Source organism: Schistocerca piceifrons, chromosome 2 (assembly GCF_021461385.2).
Source record: "Schistocerca piceifrons isolate TAMUIC-IGC-003096 chromosome 2, iqSchPice1.1, whole genome shotgun sequence".
NCBI lineage: Eukaryota > Metazoa > Arthropoda > Insecta > Orthoptera > Acrididae > Schistocerca > Schistocerca piceifrons.
Window position 1 is genome coordinate 14315757 of NC_060139.1, and position 23135 is coordinate 14338891.

Here is a 23135-nt window from a genome sequence, read left to right on the forward strand (position 1 = left end):
TGCATCAATGCAAGAGGACGTGCTACTGGGTATTAGAGGTACCGGTGTGTACAGCAATCTGGACCACCACCTCTGAACGTCTCGCTGTATGGTGGTACAAAGTACAATGTGTGGTTTTCATGAGCAATAAAAATGGCGGTAATAATGTTTATGTTGATTTCTGTTCCAATTTTCTGTACAGGTTCCGGAACTCTCGGAATCGAGATGATGCAAAACTTGTTTGCTGTGTGTATTACATACTAGTTGCATGAAGCACACGTCTTGACGCTGATGAGGATAGTACGGAAATGGATGAGAGCTTTCTTTAATGATGGCGGTACGAATGTGCATTATGAAGAATAAAGTGGGCGACCTCCAATCATTACTGACTATCTGGTGCAGAAAATTGAAAAAGTGAGAGAGAACGGACGCTTTTCGATTTCGACGCTATGTAAAGAGTTTTCTCAAGTGTGCTTTATGCAGCTGTTACAGAACCCTTCAACTACTGAAAGTAAAGCTCAGGCTACAGATTTCTATGACGATTGGTATTCAAAACTGGTTGTACGTCTCGATAAGTGCTTTAATATTGACGCGAATTGTGTAGAAAATTAGGTCAAAGTACGGGCTTTCACGTAAGAATAAAACTGGTAAGAAAAGCCTAGTTGTTTTATTTTCATTTCGAAACGGTACTTACTTAAAAAGCTGTATAGCCCCATCGTAAATACTGAGCTTTCTGTTATTACTTGTAGCACGGATTTTTCCGCAGATTACCTTCCACTTGAATCATTATGAATTTCAGTCACTTAGTACTAAGTAACGCACAGGAGCGGTTTCTTGCAGCCAGAATTCTGGCTGGTAACGTTAGCAATGTAGCCAGCTGTGGAAATGTAGTTTTCATTCGTGGAATATGTCCCTTGGAAAGCTCTCATTGGAGGAACATATGCTCTACATTTTTAGTTACGCACCTGTTCGTTCATTGTCACAAAGGCCGCGATAAATTTAAAAGAATCGTATCGTTTCCACCAGGCTCTTATTTTCAATGAGCACTTTATTAAGTACTACTAAGTAGTTTCGAGCATGTTCTCATCCTCCAGTGTAGAACTTGATGTACAGACACACAGTTACGACGATGATATATCCAAGTTCATTATGGATTTAAGAATGAGCGTACATTCGAAACTAGCTGTTAAGTACTTAATAAAGAAGTCATTCCATTTGACGGCCTGGCGGGATCAACATGGTGCTTATCAGAATATCCACGGGTGTACTGCCGGCCTACAGTGTCCAACGGGCACAATATTTCGGCGATCATATATGTCGAGTAGAAGCCAACCTCGGGGAAGATCAGTTTGGATTCCGTAGAAACACTGGAACACGTGAGGCAATACTGACCTTACGACTTATCTTAGAAGAAAGATTAAGGAAAGGCAAACCTACGTTTCTAGCATTTGTAGACTTACAGAAAGCTTTTGACAATGTTGACTGGAATACTCTCTTTCAAATTCTAAAGGTGGCAGGGGTAAAATACAGGGAGCGAAAGGCTATTTACAATTTGTACAGAAACCAGATGGCAGTTATAAGAGTCGAGGGACATGAAAGGGAAGCAGTGGTTGGGAAGGGAGTAAGACAGGGTTGTAGCCTCTCCCCGATGTTGTTCAATCTGTATATTGAGCAAGCAGTAAAGGAAACAAAAGAAAAATTCGGAGTAGGTATTAAAATTCATGGAGAAGAAATAAAAACTTTGAGGTTCGCCGATGACATTGTAATTCTGTCAGAGACAGCAAAGGACTTGGAAGAGCAGTTGAATGGAATGGACAGTGTCTTGAAAGGAGGATTTAAGATGAACATCAACAAAAGCAAAACAAGGATAATGGAATGTAGTCTAATTAAGTCTGGTGATGCTGAGGGAATTAGATTAGGAAATGAGGCACTTAAAGTAGTAAAGGAGTTTTGCTATTTGGGGAGCAAAATAACTGATGATGGTCGAAGTAGAGAGGATATAAAATGTAGACTGGCAATGGCAAGGAAAGCGTTTCTGAAGAAGAGAAATTTGTTAACATCCAGTATAGATTTAAGTGTCAGGAAGTCATTTCTGAAAGTATTCGTATGGAGTGTAGCCATGTATGGAAGTGAAACATGGACGATAAATAGTTTGGACAAGAAGAGAATAGAAGCTTTCGAAATGTGGTGCTACAGAAGAATGCTGAAGATTAGATGGGTAGATCACATAACTAATGAGGAAGTATTGAATAGGATTGGGGAGAAGAGAAGTTTGAGGCACAACTTGACCAGAAGAAGGGATCGGTTGGTAGGACATGTTCTGAGGCATCAAGGGATCACCAATTTAGTATTGGAGGGCAGCGTGGAGGGTAAAAATCGTAGAGGGAGACCAAGAGATGAATACACTAAGCAGATTCAGAAGTATGTAGGTTGCAGTAGGTACTGGGAGATGAAAAAGCTTGCACAGGATAGAGTAGCATGGAGAGCTGCATCAAACCAGTCTGAGGACTGAAGACCACAACAACAACAACAACATATGTCGCCATCATCAGGTGAACTGAGCTCAGTCCGTCAGTTCACCTGATGATGGCGACATGTATGATCGCCGAAATATTGTGCCCGTTGGACACCGTAGGCCGGCAGTGCACCCGTGGATATTTTGATTATCAAACACGCCGGGAGAAACTCGAGAATAACATGGTGCTTGTCGCTCTACTGACTGTGCAGAGAGTCTCCGGGTACTCACCGATCATGAGGAGTGAGACGGTGAGGTGCTCCCTACCGCTGGCCTTCATCGCGCCCAGGACCGTGCCGACGACGGCGCAGCAGACGCCCACGAAGGCGATCATGACGATGAACCACCGGATGGAAACCGTCTGCGTGACGACGACGCCGCAGCACGACTTGGGCTCCTCCTCGGGCGAGTAGTGCTGGCCACGTGGTGCCCGCCTAGACCTGTAACACAGCCGGTACAGGCGTTACTTACACTCTCAGGGAACTTGCCATCAATACTTTGTCCAAAGCTACAAAGGGCGAATTACCCTTAAACAAAAGTTGATGATAAAACGAGTGAATAGCAAATAAAAACAAGTTTCTGTCCGAAGGGAAGAGAGGAGAAAGAGTGGCAAGAGGAGCGGCACTATGAGTAAAAATATTAAGACCTTTAATTCACTACCAACAACGGCAATAAATTGAGACAGTTGGTCGGTGAGTCAGTGAACACAAGCTAATTACACAATATGACTGAAACTTATTTATATCAATCATTGAGAAAATGAAATATAATAAAAAAAATAAAACCTAACTTCTGATAGGCGACCCACAGTACTACACTACTGGCCATTAAAACTGCTACACCACGAAGACGACGTGTTTCAGACGCGAAATTTAACTGACAGGAAGAAGATGCTGTGATATGCTATTTATTAGCTTTTCAGGGCATTCACACAAGGTTGGCGCCGGTGGCGACACCTACAACGTGCTGACACGAGGAAAGTTTCCAAACGATTACTCATACACAAACAGCAGCTGACCGGCGTTGCCTGGTGAAACGTTGTAGTGATGCCTCGTGTAAGGAGGAGAAACGCGTACCATCACGTTTCCGACTTTGATAAAGGTCGCATTGTAGCCTATCGCGATTGCGGTTTATCGTATCGCGAAATTGCTGCTCGCGTTCTTCGAGATCCAATGACTGTTAGTAGAATATGGAATCGGTGGGTTCAGGAGGGTAATACGGAACGCCGTCCTGGATGCCAACGGCCTCGTATCACTAGCAGTCGAGATGACAGGCATCTTATCCGCATGGCTGTAACAGATCGTGCAGCCACATCTCTATCCCTGAGTCAACAGATGGGGACGTCTGCAAGACAACAACCATCTGCACGAACAGTTCGACGACGTTCGCAGCTGCATGGATTATCAGCTCGGAGACCGAGGCTGCGGTTACTCTTGACGCTGCATCACAGACAGGAGCGCCTGCGATGGTGTACTCAACGACGAACCTGGCTGCACTAACGGCAAAACGTCATTTTTTTGGATGAATCCAGGTTCTGTTTACAGCTTCATGATGGTCGCATCCGTGTTTGGCGACATCGCGGTGAACGCACATTGGAAGCATGTATTCGTCATCGTCATACTGGCGTATCACCCGGCGTGATGGTATGGGGTGCCGTTTGCTACACGTCACGGTCAGCCTCTTGTTCGCACTGACGGCACTTTGAACAGTGGACGTTACATTTCAGATGTGTTACGACCCGTGGCTCTACCCTTCATTCGATCCCTGCGAAACCCTACATTTCAGCAGGATAATGCACGACCGCATGTTGCAGGTCCTGTACGGGCCTTTGTGGATAGAGAAAAAGTTCGACTGCTGCCCTGGCCAGCACATTCTCCAGATCTCTCACCAATTGAAAACGTCTGGTCAATGGTGGCCGAGCAACTGGCTCTTCACAATACGCCAGTCACTACTCTTGATGAACTGTGGTATCGTGTTGAAGCTGCATGGGCAGCTGTACCTGTACACGCCATCCAAGCTCTGTTTGACTCAACGCCCAGGCGTATCAAGGCCGTTATTAAGGCCAGAGGTGGTTGTTCTGGGTACTGATTTCTCAGGATCTATGCATCCAAAATGCGTGAAAATGTAATCACATGTCAGTTCTAGTATAATATATTTGTCCAATGAATACCCGTTTATCATCTGCGGTTATTCTTGGTGTAGCAATTTTAATGGCCAGTAGTGTAATAAGGGTTGTGTTGGTGGTCTTCAAAAGCCACAAGCTACGTGGAGAGGTCTGAAACCGAAGCAGCCCCTCCCATATACCGTCGACACGCAGGAGCTACAAGCGCAACCAAAACACTGCTCTGCTCTATAACAGTACAGATGTGCGAATTCCACGCCAGTCAGCTTATACGATCATCACAGAACTACGTTAGACGTTGCCCAGACAAATTTCACCTTGAACAAGCAATGGAAACCACTGAATTAAAGACACGTCATGCGTATCCACAGGACATGGGGCCTGTACCTAAAAAAGTATAACGATGATATCTCCACTGGCAAAAGATACACAAACAGTCCCTCATTCGGATCTCCGGGAGGAGACTGCGAAGGGGGAGGTGACCAAGAGAAAAAATTGGATAGCCAACGAATGGACAACGTTCTACAAGTCAGAAGCTTGAACGTGGTAGGGAAGCTACAAAATCTGAAAAGACGAATGGAAAGGCTCAGACTAGATACTGTGGGGGTCAGTGAAGTGAAATGGAAAGAAGACAAGGATTCCTGGTCACATGAATGTAGGGTAACATCAACGGCAGCAGAAAATGGTATAAAGGGATGAATCGGAAGGTAGGGCAGAGAGTATGGCACAGCGAACAGCTCGGTGATACTATTGTTCTCATCAGAATCCACAGCAAAACAACACCGACAACGATAGTTCAGGTACACATGTCGACGTCGCAAGCTGAAGATGAAGAGTCAGAGGAAGTATACGAAAATCTTGAACGGGTAATTAAGAACGTAAAGGGAGGTGGAAATCTAATAGTCATGGGCTCGAATGCGGTTGCAGGGGAAGAAGTAAAAGAAAGAGTTACGGGAGAATATGGGCTTGGTACTAGGTATGAGAGAGGAGAAAGTCTAATAGAGTTCTACAGTAAATTTCGGCTAGTAATAGCGAATACTCTGTTCAAGAACTACAAAAGGTGGACGTATACTTGGAAGAGGCGGGGAGATACGGGGTTAGATTAAATCATGGTCAGACAGAGGATTCCGAAATCAGTTACTGGATTATAAACTGTTCCCAGGAGGAGATACAGACTCAGACCACAATGTTGTAGTGATGAAGAGCAAGCTCTTCAAGAGATCAGTCAGGGAGAATCAACAAGCAAAGAAGTGGGATACGGCAGTACTAAGGAATAGAGAGATAGCTTCAAGTTCTCTATCGTTATAGATACAGCAATAAGGAATGCCTCAGTAGGCAGTACAGTTGAAGAGCAATAGACATCTCTAAAAAGGGTAAGCACAGAACTTGAAAGGAAAACATCGGTACAAAGAAGGTAACTGCGACAAAACCATGGGTAACAGAAGAAATGCTTCGGTTGATCGATAAAAGAAGGAAGTATAAGATGTTCAGGGAAATTCAGGAATACAGAAATACAGGTCGCTGAGGAATAAAATAAATATGAACTGCTGGGAAGCTAAGACAAAATGGCTGCAAGAAAAATGTGAAGAAAACGAAAAAGAAATGACTGTCCGAAGGACTGACTCAGCGTGTAGGAAAGGCAAAATAACCTGCAGTGAAATTAAAAGCAAGGGTGATAACTTTAAGAAGCCAAAGGGAGTTCCACTGTTAAATGCAGAAGAGAAGGTGGATAGTTGGAAACAGTCCTCTATGAGAGGGAAGATTAGTCTGATGTGATAGAAGAAGCAGGAGTCAATGGAGAAGAGATAGGGACCCCAGTATTAGAATCAGAATTTAAAAGAGCTTTGGAAGACTTAAGATCAAATAAGGCAGAAGAGATAGATAAAATTCCAACAGAATTTCTAAAAATCATTGTTGAAGTGGCAACAAAACAACAATTCACGTTGGTGTGTAGAATGTATGTGTCTTGCGATATACCATCTGGCTTTCGTAAAAATAACATCTCCACAGTTCCGAAGACTGCAAGAGTTGACAAGTGCTAGCGTTATTGCACAACCAACTTAACAGCTCATTCATCCAAGTTGCTGACAAGAATAACGTACAGAAGAATCGAAAAGGAAACTGAGGATACTTTAGATGACAATCAGTTTGGCTATCGGAAAGGTAAAGCCACCGGAGAGGCAATTCTGACGTTGCGGTTGATAACGGAAGCAAGACCAAATAAAAATCAAGACACGTTCATAAAATTTGTCGACCAGGAAAAAGCGTTCGACAACTTAAAATTGTGGAAGATATAAGAAATTCTGAGGAAAATAGGGCTAAGCTATAGGGAGAGGCGGGTATTGTATGGTAGTGAAACATCAGCTGCGGGAGAACCGGAGCAGAAGAGAATCGAAGGATTTGAGATGGGGTGCTACAGACGCATGTTGAAAATTTGGTGGATTGATAAGGTAAGGAATGAGGCGGTCCTGCGCGGAATCGGAGAGGAAACTAATATTTGGAAAACACCGACAAGAAGAAGGGACAGAGTGATAGAACACGTATTAAGACATCACGGAATAACAACCACAGTACTAGAAGGAACTGTAGAGGGTAAAAACTGCACAGGTAGACACCAAGGAAGCGATAGAGCGAGGGAACTTTCGTAGCGTCCCAAATTCGATCACATCATGTAAAACGATCAAAGAAGCAAGCATTTCAAACTTGCCATCGATGTACAGTATGTAGTTGACAAGATTGTGAGTTAGTATCGCTTCACAAAGAATTGGCTGCATATAGCTACAGCACCAACAATGTCTGTATCAACACCATTAAAGTCTGCATTAATTCACAGTAAGCTTATGCTAGTTAACCTTCTTTTACAGTCGAAAGTGTTTTGTTCTTGGAGTGATGCCATTCGCCCCATCAGGCCGACGCATTAAAATCATAAATTTCAGACGTATCTTTCATCTGATATCAGTTGACTTGTAAGCGAGTCCCGATCATGCTCGGCATTTTATTTATAGATTTCAGTCTTGCTCATATATGCGATACAATTCACAACGAACAGTTCCGGCTTACTGCTGTCATCAGACCACTAAAAAGTATTTTCACATAAGCTTCGTAGTGAGACGCTTTGTACACGTAGGTACATAACAAGTGCTCACTTGACATACATAGGTTCATGCATATGTGAGCCAAAGAGTAGAGGCGACTCTTTAGAGTTGTCGCGTATCAGTGTGTATGGTTTTCCGTAATTTGATTTTGGTCAATCCGTTGCGTACAGAAGTCAAACAAAATTCACAAATCTACGAGTAAGTACGTGAGGCGGCCACCTGGAGCCGCAGGCGGTAAGCCGCACAAAAAACGTAATCGCACAACATATAAAACTAAAAAAAAAATAAAAACTAACGGAAAACCGCAGAATCAGTTTTCACCGAGTAATGCCGACATAGCTGTGTCGATTGACGGCAGTCTCGATGACGGTTCCCTCTTACGGGGAGAGGCCAGTGTGGTAAGTGCTATGTCTAGCGATTACTATGGAATATCTATCACCCACCTGTATCTACGCTGCTGCAGCCTGCAGTTGCGGTGTCTTCTGCCTCAGCCAACTACCTTGGACTTTAGTTTCATGTGATTACGGACGTGATGTTAGTGAAAAATAATTTTTCGGGCCATATGCAGCTACAAGCAAAGGTCATCGTGATTGCGCTGCCTCCTGGTACCCATGACAAATTCGGTCCCGTAATGTACATTTCAGCAAGCTAGCACACACACCCTTTCATGGTAAACAAACAATGAACGTAAGGCACAAAGATTATTTACAAAGAGTAAATATTATTTGTACGTACGTTCAGAGTTTGTTTACTGTGAAACGAAGAGCACATAGACACTGACCGAGCACGGATGCGCGTACCTGTGTGTGTGTGTGTGTGTGTCAGAGAGAGAGAGAGAGAGAGAGAGAGGGAGAGAGAGAGAGAGAGAAAATGGTTCAAATGGCTCTGAGCACTATGGGACTCAACTGCTGTGGTCATAAGTCCCCTAGAACTTAGAACTACTGAAACCTAACTAACCTAAGGACATCACACACATCCATGCCCGAGGCAGGATTCGAACCTGCGACCGTAGCGGTCGTGCGGTTCCAGACTGTAGCGCCTTTAACCGCTCGGCCACTCCGGCCGGCACTGAGAGAGAGAGAGAGACTAAGCTGTCATGGATACCAAGAGGCAGTGCAATCATCTAGCGTCCAGCTACAAAGCCCAGAAAATAATGTTACTGTAACTGATCATGAGCCTGCCGTGGATTCCAATCTAATTAATGGTACGATCAATTACATAAAAAGTGACTGGTTGCATATCATACCTACATAAACCGCCAGTTTAAATCACAGCTGTGGAATAAAGAAATGTGTATTTTCCGTCACCACAGTGACGGGACTAGTGTAGTTTGTCTTATTGTGCATTTATTAAGCCCCATAAATATCGCCGATACAATAGGAAGGAATTCTAATATAAAAATACTCTAAAACTATTTAGTGTCGGATTCATAGTTTTGAAGATGCCTGGGTTGTCTGGTGACAGTGACAACGACATTAAAGTTGAGGGTTTGTTGCAAAGAACTCTTAGAGCTTTTTGGACCTTCAAGACGAAATAAAACGCCCCAGAAATAATTTACTCTCTGCTGATTTTCTTTGTTTTGAGTCATCAGTCTTCCGACTGGTTCGATGCGGCCCACCACGAATTCCTCTCCTATACCAATCTCTTACATTCAGAGTAACATTTGCAACCTACTTCCTCAATTATTTGCTGTATGTATTCCAATCTCTGTCTTCCACTACAGTTTTGACGCTCTAGTACCGTGGAAGATATTCCGTGACGTCTTAACAGATGTCCCACCATCCTGTCCCTTCTTCTTGTCCGAGTTTTCGACAAACTCCTTTCCTCGCTGGTTTTGCGGAGAACCTCCTTACTGTTTACCTTATCGGTCTGGGACACAGCTAGTAAAGTGACAAATTCTGTTTCTGACAGATAGAGGAATGTATTCTCATAGAACTAGCAAATCGCTGTTTGGTAATTTTGTAAGATGGGATGATGGAAAACATTTTTATCATTTTAAGCAATGCGAAGTTGGGCGTTTAGTGTCGTAGTGCGTCAATGGAGTGAACAGATTGTAGACTGAACAGAGACAGAGTAACAAACACCTTAGTGGCTTTCGAGGGGAAGCTCGCAGCGCAGGTGAAACGACCGGGCAAATCGTTCCTAATGCGAGCAGAGCCGGCCCTCCGTGGTCAGCGGTCGGCTGCGCAGAGGCCGTGGATCTCAATAAGCGCGGGCAGGCGACACTCCCGAGGGAGCGCCAGCGGAGGCCCTGCTTGTGTACAGACCCGCCGCTTCTGCAGAGAGAGAGAGTGCTCCGGTAGCTGGCTGCGAGGCGCAGGGCAGCCGCAGCCGCGGGAAAAGAACGCCCTGCTCTCGGAAAGGTGAATTTCCCAAGCTAGGCGCTCTCGCAGTGGAAAGGATACAGATACAAACTAAGGACTGGATTACGCAGCCTCACCTTATGTGATGTTTATGTCACTCCAGGACATGTATCCCGACGGCGTTAATTTGTAAAAGGTAGCCAGATTTCGTACTTTCTCTAACTGCAATACAAATATTTTGGCTATTTTCCACCTTCGTGATCAGGAGGACCATGCTTGGATGCAGAGGGAAGGGGTACATCTGGTCCCAGTAACTTATGCTCCCTTCTCTGATTCATTCGTGAAATGCGTGTGGGAAGACACGTTGTCGGTAACTGTGGTGTGTGTACTGTAAGACCTTCGGTACACACACCATCAGATTATTTGATTTGTCGCTCTAACGAAGTAGGTGAGTGTCAGCAATATGTCTCGTGGCGCGTTTATCTTCTGCCGTTAGGTCAGACGATAGAAATGCCACTTGCACGCTTAGAGTAGCGTAACTTGATTCTGGATGCTGTTTACAACTGACAATCTGAAGTTCCTTTGGTCTTGATACGTTAATCTTATTCTCACATATCTCTGATGGTTGACAAAGTGTCTATTCATTTATCTTCATGGCTATGTACAGGAATATGGTAATCTTATTAGGCGCAGACTGAAATTTGACTATAGACTGGTACAGACAAATGCAGACTAATGCAGACTGACTAGTCGGAGGTCTGTACACTCGTTATAATACCTCGAGCGTTCAGGTATCACTGCGCGAGTGTGATCCGCGAGGAGAAAAGGTTCTACGTTAGCAACAATCTCATTGGCTGCGTGACATATTAATACGCGGATCGGCGGAAGCAGAATTTGGTCCGTCTCTAAGACAGCGCCATCTCGTAGTGCGGAGACGGACGAACGCTGTCCTTGCGCTGCTGTGCTTAGCGGGGCGCGCTCTAGTGGGAAAGTTGTGTACGCGCTGGCTACGCGGAACTATGTACACAACAGTAACCCTCTGTGTCAGCTCTGATTTCTCAAATTTTCTGCTTATGGTCATTACCCGACACATGGAAGGAACCAATACGTTGTCCGACTCTTCCCGGAAATTACTCTCCCGAAACTTCAGCAGTAAAAACCTCCCTGTGATGCATAACACCTGTTTTGTAGCGTCTGTCACTGAAGTTCCTTCAGCACCTTTGTAATTCTCTCGCATCGGCCTTAAGTCCCATGACGAAATACGTCGCTCTTCGTTGGGTCTCCCCTCTCAGTGGCCGAGCGGCGCTAGGCGCTTCAGTCCGGAACGGCACTGCTGCTACGGTCGCAGGTTCGAATCCTGCCTCGGGCATGGATGTGTGTGATGTCCTGAGGTTTAAGCAGTTTTAAGTCTAGGGCACTGATGACCTTATATATTAAGTACCATAGTGCTTAGAGCCATTTCTCCCCTCTCAGTCGTACCTGGTAAGTGTCCTACATTGAAGAACAATAATCAACAATCGGTTGCTCAGCTGCCTTGTAAGCAAGTTCTTGGGTGGATGAGTTATATTTTTGAAGATTCTTCTTAAGAATCTCATTCTGATATCGGCATTTCCCACTATTTGTTTTATGTGGTCATTCCACTTAAGGTCGCTCTGCATAGTTACTTGTAGACAATTTCACAACAGATGCTGTTTCCAGTAATTTGTCATTAACAGTGTAATTGTAGAGCAGTGGATTTGTTTTTCGACGAGAGCGCAATATGTTACATTTATTAACTTTAAAAAAAAATGACTCTGAGCACTACGGGACTTAACATCTGAGGTCATCAGTCCCCTAGACTTAGAACTACTTAAACCTAAAGACATCACACACATCCATGCCCGAGGCAGTATTCGAACCCGCGACCGTAGCAGCAGCGCGGTTCCGGACTGAAGCGCCTAGAACCGTTCGGCCACAACGGCCGGCACTATTAACTTTCAGGATCAACTGACAGAGGCCCCACCATTTATTAGTCCTCTGCAGGTCATTCTGCTAATCGATATCGTCTTCTGGTGAGGCTACGTTCTTATAGACAACCGCATCATCTGCGAACAGTCTTAAAGAGCTTTCGACGCTTTCTACTAGATCATTTTTATACATTGTAAACAGTGACGGTCTTGGGGTACTACAGAAATTACTTTCACATCTGACGATTGTATACCGTTAACAGTGACGCGTTGGGTTTTATCTGCAAGGAAGTTTTGAATCTAGTAGCAAATCTGATCCGAGACTATGAAATAGTATTTTTTTCAACTAATCGGCAGTGCGGGAGGGTGTGAAATGCCTTCCTGAAGTCAAGGAATACGGCTTCACCCAAAGCGCCATTGTATACAGCGGTATGGGTCCCACGGAGGAATACAGTTTGTTGAGTTTCGCAAACCCTCTGTTTGTGGAACCCATTTTGATTTTTATGGTGAAGATTTTTCAAACGTTCGACCTCAACATTTCGACCTTCTTTGCGCAATGTTGTTCAGGACAAATTGGGAGGACAATAAAAGAACCTATAGGCGATCCTACCCAAGGAAAGTCATATGTATAGAAGGGAAGCCCGGGAATCCGTTGAAATATGTAAGAATGGGTGCAATCTCAATAACAGTAATCTCAATAACAATGTCTCTTCCGGTTTTCTTGGCTTCCCGCTATCAAGGAAGTAATTAACAAGACACAGAAAGGTATACAAGTATTGGGAAGGCACCTCGATGACATGACAACAGTAATATTTTGGCAACATTCTTTGTTTCTTTCACCATCTGGTGTCACTACCCAATGACGATGGCCGGCCAACGGTAGCCCTAATAATTCTCTCCAGCAAATCTAGTTCCTCGAAAAAGCGCGGGAAAACATTTATTAATAGGTTGATGTGTCAATTATGCCCATCTGTGTTCAGCCATCCGTGGACACTGGAAGGAGAAGAGGGGTCAAAGAGTCAAGTTGTGATATCTAGAGAGGTACACAATGAGTCATAATCTCCCAGACGATTTTGTCTTCAAACAGATAACTGTACTTCTGGATCTTTTTTTTTTTTTCCTCATAACTAGAATTTACCTTGTGTTTGGCTAGCACATTTTACTGCACGAAGGTAGTAGGATTTGACGAGGAATGCAATGGTTACGCTGCCGGCCTCTAACTAAATATAATGTTGGTAGGTGTGGAGGCCTGGATTGCTCTCTCTCACATCAAAATGCTTAACTCTTCTTTTCCGGTCTCTCTCCGTTTCGCTTCCACCACTGATTACTGCTCACCCTTGTGCTGTTTCTACTGCTTAGGCACAAAATGGATATGAAGAGCTCGTACGAATGTAGTTTTAAATTATTTATTTCACGTTCACTAGCAAACATCTATATGAGCTTTCGATTCCGATGAAACTATAATGGTGTGACAATCTAGAAAAATGATTTTTTTTATCTTTTACGTTTGATGATAATCTGTGAGATTGTGATGAATATTCGCCATGCTGTGGCGCTGAGTACAGCGGTATTTCTGCCCTGAGGACAATGCGTATAATATCGAAAATTATAATTGAAGAATGGTAATGGAATACATTCTAGGTGTCACTCTTCGTTTAAAAAACACGTTTCCAGTGCTACTGTGTGCTCGGTACTCTGTTGCATGTCTGCTCCAAGTGCAAATCATGGAGTAAATCTTTCAAACATTCGTTACTAGAGGCTGTATTGCCTTTCTGCCAAGTTGTGTTTCCCTCAGGAGTTCCAAATGCCATTCCAGTAAATACAACTGACTGCTTTGATACTCTGTTGCATGTCTGCTCCAAGTGTCAAATCATGGAGTAAATCTTTCAAACATTCGTTACTAGAGGCTGTATTGCCTTTCTGCCAAGTTGTGTTTCCTCAGGAGTTCCAAATGCCATTCCAGTAAATACAACTGACTGCTTTGATTTTAAAGACGATGCTGAAACACTGGCAACACAGACGAGTAAGATCTCCAAATGCAGTACGAACAAAGAGTCTCACGTCAATCCCAGAAAGTTATTAAAAATTCTTATTGTTTAACAGAAGAATAAAGAAATGTCAGTCTATTCAAAGCAGAAAAGACCATGTCAGATATAAGCCATGTTGTCGTTTACCTGAAAGATCAGCGATGTTCATGAGCTGCGAAACGGTAAAACCTGTTGTTGTTGCCACTTCTTCCTCAACAGTGCAGGGAGTTTTACAACAAACTTTGCAACGTCTGATCCAACGATTGAAGTTAATTAAGAAACGGAAATTTATAATGATAGACTGTTTTCATGGATTTGATTGTCTTAGTCTACGGTAAAAAAAGTAAAAGAAATCAGAAATGTGTTTCGTTGAGTACAGTTCCACTGCTTAATATATTTCTGCTCCATTCCTAGGCTTGTGTTATTAAAAATAAAATGTAGCGCCTCTGTGTTAGTAACACTTGGAACAGTAATTTTCTTACTGGCTCATAGAACCAGTCTTGATATAATTTGTTTCGTAACTTGTCTCATTATTTCGCGGAGTGAAAACGTACCAGTATAATGCGATATTAGAATACTTTCTTAAAATACTTTCTTAAACTTTTGTGAACAGTTAAGTTGTGTACAAGAAGAGATGCATTAATTTTTTTGATTCTCCTCAGAAATGTGAGATCTGCCACTTAGAATACTTTCCATTTCCACTCTTCAACAGTAATTTCATTATTTACATATAAACTTATTAATGTTCTCGCGGGCATCTCCCGTTTCGTAAAACAAATCTCCCTATAAAATACACAAATACTCGGTTCTTATTACTGTACAGCAACGTAAGCTATTACTCGATGCAGAGCTTGTGAGGAGTTGTAAGACCATTTGAAACGGTTACGGCAAGCCGTTGGTTCTCAACGGCGCCAGTAACAGGAATTGACGAGTAAGTTGCGGTTCGCTCCAAGTTACAAAGCCCAATGTTCGAAGATAGTCAAAAGCCTAGCTAAACATCACTTCTTTCAACAATATATCTTCTTTAGCAAGCACCACGCTGATAAGGCAAGAAGGTATATTCAGATAATCATCTGTCACTGGCTACGTTTTTGTTGGTCATACTCCATGTTCGATCGTAGTCGGATAAGCAATGCTGATATCTTTATTATCTATAAGAAATTGAAGTCTTGTCCGCAACTTAACACGCCAACACAGAGAATAATTGCTAATCATCAGCACTATGTTTTGTCCTCCGGCTTTCTCAAGTGCAGCCTGCGCCAATATCTTCAAATTTAGATGTCAGTGGCAACTTACTTCTGTATCGGGCGGTTTGCTGTTTTCGTGATTGAATTCTAAGATGGTTCCATTAACGAGAAAGAGCTTATGCCTTTCCCCTGCCTTCCTCGACTGATCTTTCATACTCGTCAATGCGCTTTCCTTTATAAATCAGTAAGTAAATCACAAATCTGCTGCCATGTTAGCGATTATTGGTTACTATACACATGAGAGACCAAAACCAGTGCGTGTAATTGTTTGCAATAGATTATTTCCTTTGCCTCCTCGGTTTGATATTTATCTACCCACTTAATTTTTATCACTTTCTCAGGAAAATGTGTTGCAGTAGCTACCTGAGTATTGAGCGTCATTTAAGTCTGCTTCTTCTTCATTTCATTTGCCTCTGCTTAGGACCATGAGCCTCGCTTTGTCTCTGCACGAGGATTTTCTGTTTCTTGTTAGCCCAGAAAGCTTTCATTTTCTGGCTATGAGCAAGTTCCCTCTCCTCTGTCCACTTGCGACTCCTGGTTCCTGTGCTCTTTTCACTGGTAAGGGACACTGGGAATTCCAATTGTATAGTGATCTGCTCGACTTTGGACCAGTCCTACGCGGTTTCTAGTGAAATTTCATGTTCCTTCCACCAGTGAAGGTGAGCGCCCTATTCCTGAATCTGCAGGGTTCATTTTGGCGAAAAGTCCACAGAAGACCAATCGCCTTTTCCTCGAGATATGTGTTCTTCGAGATGGTAATGCTCACTGTTGTCTCTGATGTTGTAGGTGACTGACTACCTCTTTTCTTATTGGCCCTTTTACTAGGCGAGCACAAAATATTTCAATACGATACTTCGATTCAACGCATACCGGTACCTCCATCCTTCAAACTTCTGGAAATCAGTAATTCAGCGCCTGAACTTAAGGTTCCCAATACGAACATAATACATTCTTAGGAAAATAAATCCGAGGCTTTCGCAATATCACAATTCCTGTTTTATCATTAAAGCGTCTAAAAATATTGTAAAATATTCGGAATAATATATCAAATGTCTGCAGTACGTTCGCTTCATAAGCAGAAAACAATGCATTAAAAATCTAAATAAAGTGTATCGCTGTCGCTTGCACTGTAAACGGTTCCAAACAAAGCATAATTCGGATGAAGGGTTTGACAGTTCCTACCACGCTCATGCGTTCAGTTCGCTGTCACATATAAGTAATGGCCTACACTCAAACGCCCATGGCAGAAACAGTCGCGCCTTACGATTTACATATTCACAGCTCTCCCATTAAGAAGCATACTTGCTCACAGATAAAAATGTAAAAACAAGCATAAAGGCGGAATACCATCAATTTGTCTGTGTGTGTCACTTTCAAAGGGAGTTCAATAACCTTGCAATTTACTGCACTGAGAAATGCAGTCGCATTTAATCAGAAGGAGAAAAGAGATCAATATTGATTTGTCTTTCTAACAATAAGGAACACTTTGATCTGACGAGCGACGCAGTTCTCCTTCCAACTTCGTCGCCTTGCGTAGATCTCCGAACCGTTAGCGCTTCTATGACTCTAACAGCGAGCACGAACGGTCGCTTTCTGTTACTTTTAATATGTGTGATGAAATTTAACAGTACTACCAGTTGTGAAGACGGTAGCGGAATACGGTTTCTAAACAAAAAAATTGTAAGTAGGCTCTTTAGGTTTTTATGTTGGTAACGCCACGTAGCGCTCTGTATGAAAATCACTGACTGTGCTGTGTGCAGTCTGAAGCTGGTTGGCGTTGTTGAAATATTGGCTATAGTAGTGTTGGGCAGCTGGATGTGAATAGCGCGCAGCGTTGCGCAGTTGGAGGTGAGCCGCCAGCAGTGGTGGATGTGGGGAGAGAGATGGCGGAGTTTTGAGAGCGGATGATCTGGACGTGTGTCCATCAGAAAGAGTAAATTTGTAATACTGGATATCATGAACTGATATATATATATTATGACTTTTGAACTTTATTAAGGTAAATACATTGGTTGTTCTCTATCAAAATCTTTCATTTGCTAACTATGTCTATCAGTAGTTAGTGCCTTCTGTAATTAGAATCTTTTATTTAGCTGGCAGTATTGGCGCTCTCTGTATTGCAGTAGTTCGAGTAACGAAGATTTTTGGAGGTAAGTAACTCATGAAAGGTATAGGTTATTGTTAGTCAGGCCCATTCTTTTGTAAGGATTTTTGAAAGGTCAGATTGCGTTGCGCTAAAAAATTTTGTGTCAGTTTAGTGATGATCAGAAGAAGTAAAGAGAGAAATTAAGTACGTTCAGTTTTGCTCAGATGTTTGGAAATCAAATAACGTAAGGGGTTTACCAGCACAGTAATTCGTACATATGAAACGTCAGAGCCATTTTGAACCACTGTTGTTACGTACTTGCTCATTCCTCACCTTTTCTAGCACCCACATCACATTATGAATGCTTACAGCATATTTTTACCTGATGACAGAAAGTGTGACTATTATTTTTTCAGTGTCCTCCGCGACCGTCCCCCTTAATGAACATACCTACCATGTTTCAGCGTTCTGCGATGTATACAGCTCGCACTGCGGCACCGTCAGTTTTATTATAACCACGAGGTGCTAGGTAACGAGTGATACAAAAATCAGGAATATTTCAAGTACAACAGCTGCTTTACCCCAGTGAAATACTAAAATTTTGGCGGGAGTGTTCCGCTCGAGGTAAGGCCGCAAATGCCGCCGCAACAGCTCTCTTTGCCCCCCTTGCAGTGTTTACAGCGTCTGTGGAACAAGTGTTGCGGCTGTCGCGGCAGGAAAGTTCGCCTCGTCGCCCACTAAGCGCCGCCGTATATTCTTAGCAACAGATGGCTGACACTCTCATAACAGAAACAGTGTATCACCTCACAAGTGGAGCTAGGAGAGCCGCTATAAATCGCCCCCCTGTGGGCAGCACACGTTGCTCCCGACAGCAGCTGTCGCCTCGGTCTCACCGCACCCGAGTCGACGAGGGCCCACACTCGAGTTATTCACGCAGAGGAGCGGCGCGGTGAGCAGTCGACGGCCGCGTCAGCTCCGGCCGCGTTTACAGCGGTCGCTGGCCGCAGAGTGCGGGCTGCGCCGGCCGTGTTTTATGGCAGCTCCACTCGCGCCGCGCCGGCGCGTCCGTCAGTAATAAATCCGGCGAGAGACGTCAGCCGGCGCTCTGTGTCTGACCGCCTTTTGCTCGTGCGCGCTGCGCTCTCCCTCCCCCTCTATATCTCTTTCTCCTCGGGAGCACTTAAGCTCGGGTCGTTAACTGACAATGATGGGAGCTCGAGGGCTCTTAAGCCCGCGGAGAAGGGGTTGGAGGAGGCGGCTGGAGATAGGAGGACCGGCATTACGAGGTCACCTAGGTCAGCGCACGTCTCCTAGCGAGGGACATAAATGCCGTGACGACCTCGACCGGATTCTGGCATTGTCTTAGCTCAAGAGGACCCGCCTACATGCAGCGGACACAGACTCGTATTTGGTGAAGTGATTGAAACCTTCTGCCCATTTGAGTTTGTCTTAATTTTCCCCGTATCACCTCTACATCTACATCTACATACATACTCCGCAATCCACCATACGGTGCGTGGCGGAGGGTACCTCGTACCACAACTAGCATCTTCTCGCCCTGTCCCACTCCAAAACAGAACGAGGGAAAAATGACTGCCTATATGCCTCTGTATGAGCCCTAATCTCTCTTATCTTTGTGGTCTTTCCGCGCAATATACTGGGTGATCAAAAAGTCAGTCTAGGTTTGAAAACTGAATAAATCACGGAATAATGTGGATAGAGAGGTAGAATGACATGGCGTTTTATTAGAACCAAAAAAATACAAAAGTTCAAAAAATGTCAAACAGATGGCGCTACATGTGATCAGAATAGCAATAATTAGTACAACAAAGTAAGACAAATCAAAGATGATATTCTTTACAGGAAATGCTCAATATGTCCACCATCATTCCTCAACAATAGCTGTAGCCGAGGAATAACGTTGTGAACAGCACTGTAAAGCATGTCTGGAGTTATGGTGAGGCACTGGCGTCGGATGTTGTCTTTCAGCATCTCTAGAGATGTCGGTCGATCACGATACACTTGCCACTTCAGGTAACCCCAAAGCCAATAATCGCACGGACTGAGGTCTGGGGACCTGGGAGGCCAAGCATGACGAAAGTGGCGGCTGAGCACACGATCATCACCAAACGACGCACGCAAGAGATCTTTCACGCGTCTAGCAATATGGGGTGGTTCTAATAAAACCCCATGTCATTCCAAACATGTGTGTCAATTTTTACCTCTCTATCTACATTATTCCGTGGTTTATAAAGTTTTCAATTTTATACTGACTTTTTGATAACCCCGTAAGTTGGGGGCAGTAAAACTGTACTGCAGTCAGCCTCAAATGCTGGTTCTCTAAATTTCCTCAGTAGCGATTCACGAAAAGAACGCCTCCTAGAGACTCCCACCCGAGTTGCTGAAGCATTTCCGTAACACTCACGTCATGATCAAACCTACCAGTAACAAATCTAGCAGCCCGCCTCTGAATTGCTTCTATATCCCCCTCAATCCGACGTGATAGGGATCCCAAACGCTCGATCAGTACTCAAGAATTGGTCGTATTAGTGTTTTATAAGCGGTCTCCTTTACAGATGAACCACATCTTCCCAAAATTCTACCAATGACCCGTAGACGACTATCCGCCTTCCCCACAACTGCCATTACATGCTTGTCCCACTTCATATCGCTCTGCAATGTTAAGCCCAAATATTTAATCGACGTGACTGTGTCAAGCGCTACACTACTAATGGACTATTCAAACATAACGGGACTCTTTTTCCTATTCATCTGCATTAATTTACATTTATCTGTATTTAGAGTTAGCTGCCATTCCTTACAGCAATCACAAATCCTGCCCAAGTCATCTTGTATCGTCCTACAGTCACTCAACGACGACACCTTCCCGCACACTACAGCATCATCAGCAAACAGCCGCACATTGCTATCCACCCTATCCAAAAATCATTTATGTAGATAGAAAACAACAGCGGACCTACCACACTTCCCTGGGGCACTCCAGATGATACCCTCACCTCCGATGAACACTCTAACGATGTCTTTCCCACATCTTTTCCGAAGTTCTTTTCTTCACTGGAATACAACCTTTGAAATTCTGGAGGTAGCAGTGGTAAAATACAGAAAGCGAAATGCTATTTATAACCTCTACAGGAACCAGGCGACAGTTATATATAGAGTCGAATGGCATGAAAGGTAAGTAATGACTGAGAAGAGGGTGACATAGGGTTCTAGCCTATCCCCGAAGTTATTCAGTCTACGCAAAAGGAAACCATAGAATAATGTGAAGAAATAATCAAGTTCAGGAAGAAGAAATAAAAACTACAAGGTTTGTGTACGACATTCTAATTCTGTCAGAGGCCGCAAAGGGCTTGCAAGAGTAATGGAATAGAATGGACAACTTGTAGAAAGAATGATATAAGACGGACATCAACAAAAACCAAAGTCGAATTAAATCAGTTGATACTCAGGGAATTACATTAGAAAACGAGGTACTTAAAGTAGTAGATGAGTTTAGCTATTTGGGCTGTAAAATAACTCGTGATGCACTAAGAAGAGAGGATATAAAATGTAGACGGGCAACGGTAAGAAAAGCGTTTCTGAAGAAGCGAAATTTGTTAATATTGAATATAGATTTAAGTGTTAAGAAGTCTTTTGTGGGCTTTGTCCTGAGCGTTGCCATGTATGGAGTGGAAAGTGGGCGATAAACAGTTTAGACAAGAAGAGAAGGTTTTGAAATGTGGTACTACGGAAGAACGCTGAAGATTAGAAAGATCACATAACTAATGAGGAGGTACTGAATACAATTGTAGAGAAAACAAGCTTGTGGCACAACCTAACTAGAAGAAGGGATTGGTTGACAGGTTACATTCTGAGACATCAAAGGATCGCCAATTTAGTATTGGAGGGAAGTGTGAGAGGCAAAAACCAAAGGGGGAGACCAAGAGAGGAATACAGTAACCAGATTCAAAATGATGTAGTTATTCACAGACGAAGAGCTGTGCGTAGTATAGACCAGGTTTAGACAGCTGCATCAAACCAGTTTTCGGACTGAAGGCCATAGCAACGACAGCAGGGACATTATTTTCTGTATTATTATCCTTACCAGTCACTTACGTTTCCAGAGTACTCGGTGTCGATGTGGCAAGAAACCGCAGGAAATGAAAAACGTTCAAAACATATTTGTTAATTCTCATAAGTTTCGGGAGCTAACGTCCACTGGATGACCTGCCACAGTCATTTTATACACTCCCTTTCAAGGTCGTTGGAATTCTAGATGTACCTTCCCAGTAACTGATAGACAAGAATTCCTTTTCCATCCATGCCGTTTGCTTAACCGTTTATTCAATAATCTATGGCAAAGGTTTTTGTTTGTAGTTCGTGACCGGAACAGACAGATGAGTGTTGGTGTCGGGATATGTGGTCACTTGGTTGACTTCGTCGTTCTTGTTGGCAAAACAAAAAAATGCCATATTGACTCGATGACATTTGCCAACTGGCTGTGTTATCTACACTCTGAGGAAGTACAGCGTTTAGACTCTTTTGCTACGTTTTCTGCTGAAACTTTCAGCGCATTTTATGGACAACATAGGTCGTTTAAACGAAGCAACTCCATGAAACTTTCACAAGGAACTCATTTTAAGTATGAGTTATTTAGCTATGTGTTCTTCTGACTTGTCTTCTGTGAGCTACAGAAAACTAGCAATAGCTCTCTACATATTTTCAAGATATATTTTCAGGAACTGGTGCCCCACAGCTCTTATATGAAAAATGGCATATTACCGCCTTGAGCTGCTGGTAAAATGCTTTATTTATGCAGCCAGTTTCACTCGTCTGACCATCAACAGCTCCATAAAAATACATAAAATCCTTATCGTCAGGTGATAAAACCACGAACAACAAACTTTTATCATATCATAATATAAATTACGTCGTCACTCTATAAAAACTGTAATCGGCGTTGAAGCTGTAAACAGACTCATAGCACGCAGAGGCGACTCAAAAGCTAATCATTGCTTTGTAAATATTTCTTTTATAGCCATATCGGTATTCTGTATTATATTTTACGTTATCTCGGTACATATCTTTTCTTTGGTGGCTAAATTCCATTCACGGTGCACATATAGACTCAAGCATACACATAACATTGGACATCCATAAACTTTAAAAAATATCACAGCTCTGCAAACTAAAATTGTAATATTTCTTGGAATTAATTAATTATTTGCTGGAAAATATTTATATTTTAATTTATCGCTAGCTCCAAGGTATCGTGGTAGTTATTAGCTCTGGTTGTTCATAATTAAATACCCGTGTTCCAGCAATACCAAATATATACATTAACTATTCAGTCGGTTTAACTTGTGCATCTCCTTCTAAACAGATATATTTACATTTTTATATCCATAAGAGAAGGATATCTTCAAATTGTATTTTGATTCTTGCTCTATGAACTGGAGTCTGCGTTCACTTTTGCTGTTTACGCGTGTCTGTTTCTTTCGCTTTTTAAAGATACATACAAAGAACTCTTCTGGCCTCGTGACATATGAAGGCGGCGACTGATGCTACAGTCTCTGGCTTCACTGAATTTTCTACGATGAGGTGTGACCTTTCTTGATTTTACGTGAATGTACACTAAAATAATTATTGACGCTATTCTCAGGCAAACTGGTTTAGAAAAATTTCCGCTAGTAGTCACAATAAAAAATTATTTATTCGTCACACGATCGGTTTCGAGTTTGGGCCGATCCTCTGATGCTTATTCATTCGTGTATATGATTATATTGCTGGAGATCACTTTATAAATACAAAAAAT

The 23135-nt window shown here is 43.0% G+C and overlaps 1 protein-coding gene across 1 annotated transcript in view; it reads right to left on the minus strand.

Annotated features, from left to right (window-relative positions):
- LOC124776221 overlaps window positions 1-23135 on the minus strand; it is a 709169-nt gene that overhangs the window by 93419 nt on the left and 592615 nt on the right. The window contains exon 3 of the mRNA XM_047251076.1: window positions 2726-2934. Coding sequence (XP_047107032.1) covers window positions 2726-2934 — 209 coding nt within the window. The remainder of the gene's footprint in view (window positions 1-2725; window positions 2935-23135) is intronic.